At 44.5% G+C, this 11,805-nt stretch overlaps 1 protein-coding gene across 1 annotated transcript; it reads left to right on the forward strand.

The window, feature by feature from the left end:
- Window positions 1-399: 399 nt before the first annotated feature.
- LOC144591850 (glutamate receptor ionotropic, delta-1-like) lies at window positions 400-9,801 on the forward strand (the record flags this gene model as incomplete). The annotated part of the gene is made up of 3 exons (XM_078395860.1): window positions 400-595; window positions 4,072-4,238; window positions 9,156-9,801. Coding segments are annotated over 3 exons (835 nt in total), but the record flags the coding sequence as incomplete, so codon positions are not given.
- Window positions 9,802-11,805: the final 2,004 nt, after the last annotated feature.

An 11,805-nucleotide genomic window follows, 5' to 3' on the forward strand; every position in this document is an offset into this window, starting at 1 on the left:
CAATTCTCTGAATGCATTCAAGAGAGAGCTAGATAGAGCTCTTAAGGATAGCGGAGTCAGGGGGTATGGGGAGAAGGCAGGAACGGGGGACTGATTGAGAATGATCAGCCATGATCACATTGAATGGCGGTGCTGGCTCGAAGGGCCGAATGGCCTCCTCCTGCACCTATTATCTATTGTCTATTGAAACTACATTTCAATTATGGACAATATTCCGCTGTTAAAGATGGGGGTGAGAGATGAGAGAAGAAATTGAGTCCGTTTGTCCCATTAGATTCATGTGCTCCAATCTGAAGCAGAGGGCATTGCCAGGTTACTGATGTGGTCTTGTGGGGAATGAACTGGTTTATCTCAGATCGATTCAGAGCAAAGTCTAAGCCTCCTTCCTTTCATCAACAGCTCCTTCCAAGACCTGGCGAAGCAGTCTGAATTATCGTACGGCACAGTGAAGGACTCCTCGGTCTACGAGTACTTTCAGGCAAAGGGCACCAACCCTTTGGAGCAGGACAGTACTTATGCTGAACTCTGGAGAACCATCAGCAAACACAACGGTGCAGAAAACTGCATTTCAACCGTGCACGAGGGTATTGCAAAGGTAAACTTTGGACAGGCGTTCTGAAACGCAGCAGAGTGTTCATCTGTACAACCTGTACGGGCAAATCTCCCTTCCCTCCAACACACATTCACTCTCGAACACTCCAGTTCCGTGGTGGATGGGCCATGTACTCAGCTTCTCCAGCAGTTGCCTTGACAAGCTGACCAGAAGCATAGCAAGGTATCAGTGACCTGTTCCACGGCAAGGCTGAAGATAGGGTTGGAATGGAATACTTTATGGAATGGAATGGAAGACTTTATTGTCACATGTGACAAGGCACAGTGAAATTCTTTGCTTTCATACCCAACGTATGCAAATAGTGGCCACATAAAGGGCGCTTACAACGTTTTAAAGTGCCCCCGCCGTCTCTTCCTTAGTTCTCCCCACCACCCCACCCCTTCCTCACGGCGGTTCCCAAATGCCGGGTCTTCCATTGTTCTTCCCCCCCCTCCCCCTCCCACACGCCCCCACCCCCCCTCCACCCACACGCCAGGCCCTCCATTGTAGCCCTGAGAGCAAAGAATATGTTGATTGAGCTGCTCATGATCATGAAAAGTTTTGATGGAGTTAAACAAGGCGAGTTAAAATGGAGACAGAAGGAACAGCAGGTGCTGGAATCTTGAGTAAACCACAAAGTGCGGGAGTAACTCAGTGGTTCAGGCAGTATCTCTGGTGGGCATGGACAGGCGTCGTTTCAAGTCGGGACCCTTCTTCAAACTGATGGTATTAGGTGGCAAGAACCTATGACTTGCCTGGGTTTGTCTCAACCCCACCTCTTTTCCAGCTCTCTCCCCTCTGCTACAATCTGTCTGAAGAAGGGTCCCAGCCCAAAGCATCACGTTTCCTCTCCATGTCCTGCTGAGTTGCCACCTGACCCACCGAGTTACTCCGGCACTTTGTGCTTTAAACAAAGAGAGCTGCTTTCCAGTGGCAGGAAGGTTGATAATCCAGCAAAGTGATTGAATATAATTGGGAAAAGATCAAGAAGGGAGGTGAGGAACGTTTGTTGACAAAGTGCTGGAGCGATCTGGAATTACTAGGCTTGATAAAGAAGTGGGAACTGATCTATTGAGAACCTTTAATAGGGAGTTGTAGAGATAAAATGCCCATGCAATGGTGAAAGAATGGAGAGGTGGGATAATGGAGCCAATGAATCAAGGAGTGACTAATGGGCAATGGTCTAACCTGTCACTTTCTGTCCCTGTTAGTAATGCAGAGGAAATGTTCAATTTTTTTAGACAGAGAATGGTTATTTTATTTATGTTCCCTTCAGTGTCTGGTTCTGGCAAATCTCAAAATAAATTAGCAATTCTTCCTCCTTTCCATTAGCACAAGCTAAGCCTGGGCACATCATTCAGCAAAAATAGGCCCTCAGTCAGAGTCAAGGCTAGGTGTTTTGGCCAATTTCCACCCAGCACTAACTGAACGCTCCCCTCCTGCAGCACCAGGGGAAGTGATGAAGGTGTTGGAGAGAACCGGCTCATTGATCACATGGATCCAGCTGAGATGTGAGACATTTTGCTGATCGAAGCATTCATTTAGCAGAGAGTGCTGTGAATTGATGGAGATAATCGATGGTGTGAATTTGCCGCAGTGTACATGGCAACTGTTGGTGTCCACTGCCAACACTCTCAATGCCAAGAGGCGCAAGATACTGGTGTGTCTGGAACCTGGAAGCTTTAGGCACCATTTAAACCGTAGATGGTAGACTTGTAATATCCCATGAGTATTGTACACTGTGTAAGAACACAGTTGAATAATAATCATAATTACTGTTTAAATAATTATTAATTAATTAATAATTAATGGCTACCCTTTCTTATTAGTGCATCAGGTTGGTTTATTAGAGTTTAAATAATTTGCCAAGTGAACATGCCTGGATAATATGTGATGAGGTATAAAATAAAGGGAATTAAGAATGACGCGAGGAAATATTTTCTTACGCGGTGTGTGGTTGGGATCAGGAATGTGCTGTTGGAGGTTCCATGGTGACCTCAAGAGGGACCGGGATAAATATGTGGTGGAGACAAGTTTTCAAGGCCGGAATGAGAGAGTTGTGCTTTTTGAGTCAGGCTTTTTGAGCAGCCTCCCCCCTGTGCTGAAATGATTCTAATAATATGATTCTATGAAAACATAAGAATTACTTTGGAGGCTTAATTTGAACATGGCACCCGTCTGTCCACTTGATTCATGACCTTTCAGTTCTTGAACAATCATGTATATTGTCCACAAGCTAATCGGCTAGGATCGAACTCAAGTCCCGGGGATCCACCTCAGTGAATAAGAACAATGAGATCAGACCAACAGATTAGATAAACATAACTCACAACATCAGGAACAAGAATGAAAAAGGTTTTGCCGATCGACAAGGCAGTGGAGTGGATTCTCCAAGACAGGTTCTTGACGTGTAATTGAGTGAGATTAATAATGAGAGTTGGCTCCAAATGAACTGAAATGGGGAATATGGGATAAAAATATTAAATGCTGTGCCTGAGATGTTTCCAGGCAATCCCAAAATTATGCCAAATCATGTGTGGGGTTGAGAATCAATACAAAAGCAATTATAAGAACATAATTGTAAGGCACAACAAAGTTCTTTGTCAAGAGTTTCCAGGGGATATCAAAATTGGTCATTAATATTTTTCAGATTCACATGGGTATAGAAAACATCTGTGGTAATTTTACTTGATTTGCTTTCTCGAGGGGACTAAAGTACACGGACCTGGGAGTAGATAGAGGGCCAGGCAGAATCTCTGGACATCATCTTCAGACTGAAGAAGGGTCTCGACCCGAAACGTCACCCATTCCTTCTATCCAGAGATGCTGCCTGGCCCGCTGTGTTACTTTCTATCTTCGGTGTAAACTAGCATCTGCAGTTCCTTCCTACACCTGGCAGTAGATAGTCAGATGACCTGCTGCCCAGTCCTTTTCCAGCTCTCATCTGTGGGCAGTAGAGGCCTCCCCCATATCATACAAGTTGCCTTTCTGTCCTCCCTAAAACTCCCACATCTCCAATGCACCTCACTCATTGCCATCCATTTCTATTGTTCTCTGCAACCAAGGGGAGGCTTGTACAAATAAGATGGGAGGATTTTTTTCCTTTAGCAATCCCCTGTGGGTATCAATTCTGTAATACTTAAATAATAGACTTCAGGACTGCAGTAAGATCTAATTAAATGCAGCAAATCTCTGCCCCTGCTCCTCGCGTATGAATGAAGTGCATTAGTCCCTCTGAATGACAGTAATTTATAAATAACAACCTTTTGGATCAGCAGCCTTCTGCAATCCTGGAAACAAAACAGGTTCATTCGAGGATAGAATAATCCTTCTGCACTTTGAGTTTAATTTCTCCTGATAGATTATCTCTAATCCCTACCTTTGGCTCTCAGGTATAATTGCACCAATGTTAGAGGGTGTAGAGATTCTGCCTCGTAATGAGCCGCTAATTGTTACTCATTTTTTTGCTCTGCCAACAGATAAAGACGGGAACATATGCGTTCCTGTGGGATATGGCCGTGGTGGAATACACTGCACTGACTGACGACGACTGTTCTCTGACAGTGGTGGGGAACAGCGTCAGTAGCAAAGGGTATGGGATTGCACTGCAGCATGGAAGTCCCTACAGGGACCTCTTCTCCCAGAGGTAAGAGGAACACCACATCTATTTGTGTTACCAAGGACTGTGATGGTCAGTCATTGCTTTTTATCCGACTCTAAACCTCCCTGTGATCTGATCCATCTCCAATTTTGTGAGCAATTTTGGTCACCTCAACTGAGGAAGGATGTGCTGCCTCTGGAAAGGGTTCAGAGGAGGTTTCCAAGAGTAGGTTAATCTATGATGCGTTTGTCGGCTCTGGGCCTGTACTCACTGGAGTTTAGAAGAATGAGGGGGGACCTCATTGGACCATACAGAGTAGTAGTGAAAGGCTTGGATACAGTGGATGTGGAGAGGATGTTTCAAGCACTGGGGGAGTCTAGGACTGGAGGTCACAGCCTCAGAATTAAAGGAAGTTCTTTTAGGAAGGAGATGAGGAGAAATTTCTTTAGTCAGAGGGTGGTGAATCTGTGGAATCCTTTGCCACAGAAAGCTGTCGAGGCCAAGTCAGTGAATTTTTTTAAGGCAGAGATAGATAGATTTTTGATTAGCACAGGTGTCAAAGGTTACGCGGAGAAGGCAGGAGAGTGGGGTTAGGAGGGAGAGATAGATCAGCCATGATTGAATGGTGGAGTAGACTTGATGGACCGAATGGCCTAATTCTACTCCTATCACTTATGACCTTATGACCAATGATCCAATGATAAACTAAAATAGTTTGGCAAGTGATTTCTCACCTATGCACTTGCCATTAAAATTGTCCAGGTTACTTAAAACTAGAATGCTTAGGATTCTGGAATACTAAAATCTAGAAAAATTAATTCCAATCCCCTCATCTCCCCTTAGAAACATAGAAAACATAGAAAATAGGTGCAGGAGTAGGCCATTCGGCCCTTCGAGCCTGCACCGCCATTCAAAATGATCATGGCTGATCAATATACACTGGAATTTAGAAGGATGAGGGGGGATCTTATTGAAACATATAAGATAATTAGGGGATTGGACACATTAGAGGCAGATAACATGTTCCCAATGTTGGGGGAGTCCAGAACAAGGGGCCACAGTTTAAGAATAAGGGGTAGGCAATTTAAAACGGAGATGAGGAAGAACTTTTTCAGTCAGAGAGTGGTGAAGGTGTGGAATTCTCTGCCTCAGAAGGCAGTGGAGGCCAGTTCGTTGGATGCTTTCAAGAGAGAGCTGGATAGAGCTCTTAAGGATAGCGGAGTGAGGGGGTATGGGGAGAAGGCAGGAACGGGGTACTGATTGAGAGTGATCAGCCATGATCGCATTGAATGGCGGTGCTGGCTCGAAGGGCTGAATGGCCTACTCCTGCACCTATTGTCTATTGTCTAATACCCACGGTATTGACAAGTTAGACAATCTCCACCCACCTCCACGCTCAATAGTCATTAAGCATGTTAAAGTCGTGCTTGTGTGTGCAGCATGTGTGTAATGTGCCTATTTAACAAGCTCCGGCAAACATTGTCAAATTTCAATATGACACCTCTTCCCTAGATCTCAGCGGGTGAGCAAATTTGGGTACAAACATTTTAAAAGTAAATGCCGGTTTGACTTGTGAAAGAATGTGAACAGTAAAGATTGTAGCACTGTAGAGCTTATTTAAGCAATAAATTCCTCTCATGAGGAAATAGTGTCTGGCCATGAATGATAAATCATCCGTTCATACATTTTCAGGGATTTAGTCTGCCAGATTCACTGTCTGGTGCCTGGAATCAATTGCCATTTGCACTGCATTTTTGTATAAAATATGTTCACAGAGTGTTTTCGATTGAAAGAGGAGATATCCTGCTTTGATGGTCTTGATTTAGGACTTGCCATAATCTATGATTAAATGAAGAGCCAACATCATTTTAGACCAAGCAGTTTGGCCTCTGCACGAACCCTCCACGTAGAGACTGCCCTTGTACTGATGACTGGGGGGGAAACTAAAGAGACTTGGGGTGGAGGCTCCATGTGGATAGATAAATAATTGTCTGAAAATCAGAAAATCATATCAGCCCTTTGATTGCAAGTGGCAAGGGCCCATCAAGGCTTGGATGGAGAATCAGACAGTCACAGGGCAAGAAAAGGAGAAGATTGCCAGGGGTGTGAGAGACAAGGATTAGTGGGGATGGTAGGCCTGATGATTTGTGGGGGTTTAGATTGATGATTTGGAGAAATGGTTGGTTTGGAAAGGTTTTGCCCTGGTCATTTGAAGGGCAAGGATGGGGAAGGAGAAGGATTGGAAAGATGATTGCGGAGGTTTGAACTGAAAATTTGGTTGGTGGGGGGGATGCATTGTTGGTTTGAGGGATTTATGGAGATGATTAGTGGTCTGGGCAGGTGATTTTGAGGAGGTTGAGTAGATGATTTAGGGGATGCACTGATGATTTGTGGTTTGGGGCTGATGATTTGGGTGTTGTCTGAGACTAACTGGATGATTTGTGGACGTGGGGCAGATAACTTAGGTGTTGGAAGATGATTTGGAGTTGGGCTAATTTGGAGTATGGACTAATGATTTGCGGGGGCTTGAGTTAATGATTTTAAGGGGTTGGGATTATGATATGTGGGTTGGGCAGATGATTTGGGGGAATTGGTCTGAATATTTGATGTATTTGAACTTGATTTGGAGGATTGGTGTTATGAATGGAAGGGGTGTCAGGCAAAGCTTGTGGCAATGGGCAGATAATATGAGGAGATCAGACTTCTGACTGGGGTGGAGCCAAGCAAATTGGTGATGGAGCCATTGGACAGAAACCTGGCGGCACCTTGAAGATGATCACAGGGAGGTCCAGGCAGGTGACCGGGAAAGGCCAATCACCGTCAAGCAGATAATGGAGGATTAACACTAAATCCGTACAAGGCACAATTTGGCATCTTTCTGTGTTATTCAACAACATCCGCATGATAGCATGAGCTACACACACAAATAATGGCAACTAGACCAAGTGGACCCCTTTGGGTCCAAACACACACAAATAATGGCAACGGTTTTGGTTTTGATCAGAAAACGTTCCCCCACAAGTACAAACATATGAGCTCCCCAGGATAGAAGTCATACAACAGATGCTCAAAAACCAGGTTAGATCTAGTGCAGGTGACCCATCACCAGATCTTTGGAAGGGCATGTTCGCCTTGGAGGGAGTGCAATATAGATTTATGAGTGAAATCTGGGCTCCAATGGTTAAATTATGTGTTAGGTCTCCAGGACAGCATCCGGCATTCCCTAGAATTTAGTTGGAACAATTTTATTGAAGCTTTTAAGGCACAAATGAAGGCAAACATGGTGGAAAGACCCCGGGGTAATGTTATAGTCCAGAAATCAGAGGCAGATCAGCACAAATGCATTACAGTGTTGCCCATTACAGTGTTGCCCATTACAGTGTTGCCCATTACAGTGTTGCCCATTACAGTGTTGCCCATTACAGTGTTGCCCATTACAGTGTTGCCCATTACAGTGTTGCCCATTACAGTGTTGCCCATTACAGTGTTGCCCATTACAGTGTTGCCATTACAGTGTTACCCATTACAGTGTTGCCCATTACAGTGTTGCCCATTACAGTGTTGCCCATTACAGTGTTGCCCATTACGGTGTTGCCCATTACATATGAGGAAAGACTGGATAGACTGGGCTTGTACTCGCTGGAATTTAGAAGACTGAGGGGGGATCTTATAGAAACATATAAAATTCTTAAGGGGTTGGAGAGGCTAGATGCAGGAAGATTGTTCCCGATGTTGGGGGAGTCCAGAACCAGGGGTCACAGCTTAAGGATAAGGGGGAAGTCTTTTAGGACCGAGATGAGAAAACATTTCTTCACACAGAGAGTGGTGAGTCTGTGGAATTCTCTGCCACAGAAGGTAGTTGAGGCCAGTTCATTGGCTATATTTAAGAGGGAGTTAGATGTGGCCCTTTTTGCTAAAGGGATCAGGGGGTATGGAGAGAAGGCAGGTACAGGCTACTGAGCTGGATGATCAGCCATGAACATATTGAATGGCGGTGCAGGCTCGAAGGGCCGAATGGCCTACTCCTGCACCTATTTTCTATGTTTCTATGTTTCTATTACAGTGTTGCCCATTACAGTGTTGCCCATTACAGTGTTGTCCATTACAGTGTTGCCCATTACAGTGTTGCCCATTACAGTGTTGCCATTACAGTGTTGCCTATTACAGTGTTGCCCATTACAGTGTTGCCATTACAGTGTTGCCCATTACAGTGTTTCCCATTACAGTGTTGCCATTACAGTGTTGCCCATTACAGTGTTGCCCATTACAGTGTTGCCCATTATAGTGTTGCCCATTACAGTGTTGCCCATTACAGTGTTGCCCATTACAGTGTTGCCCATTACAGTGTTGCCCATTACAGTGTTGCCCATTACAGTGTTGCCCATTACTTTTAGGTTTGTCCTTGGAATGAGATATCAACCTAGATCCCTCTGATCCCTATATCATGTGCTTATTCACAAAATGCTGGAGCAACTCAGCAGGTCAGGCTGGAATCTCAGGAGAGAAGGAATGGGCGATGTTTCGGGTCGAGACCCTTCATTTTGACCTATATCATGTGCTATCAGTGAACTATAGTTACCTAGCTTGCAAGAATATGGTACGTTGCACTGGCAGAATTTCACATGGTGAACGATTTTTGCAACAAAACACGTTGAGATGAAGTGATGTTTTGAAAAATCAGTTTTGGACAAGGTGTTCTCAGTGTGAGAGGCCCAGTAACAAAGGAGTGGCATTTTAGGAATACTATGGGAAATCAGCAACAAACATATTCTATTGACCAATCAAGTAAAATCCAGCAGGTAATTCTGAATGGCTTCAATGAATAACAGCTGGTAATTATGAATGGCTTCAAGATACTCTTCGGTGCTTGGTAATGGTAAACAGTGTGATTACGTTTAAATGTTGTGTTGGAGTTTGTGAGCAATGGTAGTGTGGCTGATTCTCTAACCCACCTGTGTGCAGGATTCTGGAGTTCCAGGACAGTGGGGATCTAGACGTGTTCAAGCAGAAATGGTGGCCAAAGATGGGTCGGTGTAATCTGAAGTCTCTCTCCGGTGGCCAGCCAGATGGGCAGGCACTCAAACTGCATAGCTTTGCTGGTGTCTTCTGCATCTTGGCAGCAGGACTTCTCCTCGCCTGTCTTGTGGCAGCTTTGGAAATCTGGTGGAACAGCAATCGATGCCATCAGCAAAGTCCCAAGGAGGTAAATCTAACTGGCAGGTTTGTTCTAGTTTTTAGTTTTAGCGTTAAATCGTGGAACCAGGCCTTTCGGCCCATCGAGTCCACGCCGACCAACAATCACCCATACACTAGTTCTATCTTACCCCAATTTCACATCGGACACACACAGAAGCCAATTAACCCACAAACCTGCATATCTTTTGGAAATGTGGGAGGAAACCGTCTTTTTCATAATCCCTTCCAAAGTGGATAGTCTCACATTGCCCTACATTATACTCCATATCATATCATATCATATCATATATCTACAGCCGGAAACAGGCCTTTTCGGCCCTCCAAGTCCGTGCCGCCCAGTGATCCCCGTACATTAACACTATCCTACACCCACTAGGGACAATTTTTACATTTACCCAGCCAATTAACCTACATACCTGTACGTCTTTGGAGTGTGGGAGGAAACCGAAGATCTCAGAGAAAACCCACGCAGGTCACGGGGAGAACGTACAAACTCCTTACAGTGCAGCACCCGTAGTCAGGATCGAACCTGTGTCTCCGGCGCTGCATTCGTTGTAAAGCAGCAACTCTACCGCTGCGCTACCGTGCACTACCGTACCGTGACGTCCATCTGCTGACTTTGTGGAGTTCACTAACTTATCTTTATGTTTGCAGGCTTCTCTTCTCAACTTGCCAACCCATCTATCTTGTATTCTCGTCCCTTCATCCAAGTCATCAATATAGATTACAATTAGTTGACTCCAGTACCAATCCCTGAGGCATCACACTGGTCATTGACAGATGATCTGCGAATGTCCCATCTATCCTTCCTTACTGCTTTCTGTTAGTTGACCACTCTTCTATCCATGTTAATATTTTACCCTCAACTTCATGCACTCTTACTTGGTGTGATTATGTGATTAGCCTCTGGAGTTCCAAATACATTTCACCCCCTGCTTCCCTTTTATCCACCTGTCTGTAATACCTTCAGAGAACGCTACAAACTTGTCAAACATTATTTCCCTTTCCAATGTCGACTCTGCTTGAGGTAGGCACAAAATGCTGGAGTATCTCAGCTGGTCAGGCAGCATCTCTGGAGAAAAAGGATCGGTGACATTTTGAGTTGGGATCCTTCTTCGGACTGAAGCCTGAAGTCTGAAAAAGGGTTGTGACCCAAAACGTCACCGATCCTTTTCTCTCTAGTGAAGCTGCCTGGCCTGCTGAGTTACTCCAGCATTTTGTGTCTATCTTTGGTATAAACCAGCATCTGCAGTTCTTTTTTGTCGACATTGTGACTCTTGTTTGATTTCACTGAATTTCTAAATGACATGCTATTATCTGCTCATTAGTGGAGTTCAGTGATTTCCCATGGACAGATGTTTGACTAACTTGTCTATAAATTCTCTCTACCTGTCTCTCTCCTTTCCTAAATAACAATACTTGTTGTTTTCTAATCCTCTGAGACCGCTGCAGAATCCCGAGATTACAATCAACATACCCGATATCATTGCAGCCACTTAGTTTAAGAACCTAAGACACAAACCTTCAAGCCGAGTTTTTAGCTCAGTTACTTTGTCCAATACTTTGCTTGTAAAATAAATTGCTCAAAGTTCTTATATCCTCCTTATATCGCCTTGATTAACTGTTATTATTAGAATAATCTTAGTGTTTTAAGACTAATCCATTATAATTACCTTCAAAGTCTGCCATTTCTCTGCTTCTCACTACTAATTCCCCAGTGTTATCCAACAATTGTGTATTTTAGTTACTCTCTATTTATATACTCGTAGAAGGTCTTACTTCCTGTTTTAATAGTAGGTATCACAAAATGCTGGAGTAACTCAGCAGGTCAGGCAGCATCTCTGGAGAGAAGGAATGTGTGACGTTTCGGGCCGAGACCCGTCTTCCGACTCTCCCGCAAAAAAATAGTGATTCCTCCCGTTTTAATAATGTTTGCCAGATCGTAGTGATGCTGTTTTACAAAGGGAATTGAGGACTTAGTGTAGCAGGACCACATGAATTTCATGGATTTGTGAATCTCGGATGTATTCCATTCAAAAACTTCAGTCTCTGGAGCTTCAAAGAAACTACCCTGTCCTTTGGTCACGAGGCAAGCCAACAACCCCCAGTCCAGGCACTTTATATTCTGTTGGGATTTCTTGGTCATGTCCTTCAGGACGGAACAGCCCTCCCACCTGGCAGTTTACTTTCTGTATTTCCTGCCGAGGAACATCCTTAGAGGCGGCCGTCTAAAATACCAGCAGCTGTGTGAAGGGCAAAGAATTCCCCAAACTCCCTTGCCTGGACCTTTTATACTCGCTCCCCATTCCCCTTTCATTTCACTCACTCTCCCACTAAACCCCACTCTCTCAGTCCCCTACCCTCCCGTGTTCCCACAGTCTCTCTACACTCTCTCCCTGTCCACTGCTCCAATTTC

Source organism: Rhinoraja longicauda, unplaced genomic scaffold, assembly GCF_053455715.1.
Source record: "Rhinoraja longicauda isolate Sanriku21f unplaced genomic scaffold, sRhiLon1.1 Scf002370, whole genome shotgun sequence".
Taxonomy (NCBI): domain Eukaryota; kingdom Metazoa; phylum Chordata; class Chondrichthyes; order Rajiformes; family Arhynchobatidae; genus Rhinoraja; species Rhinoraja longicauda.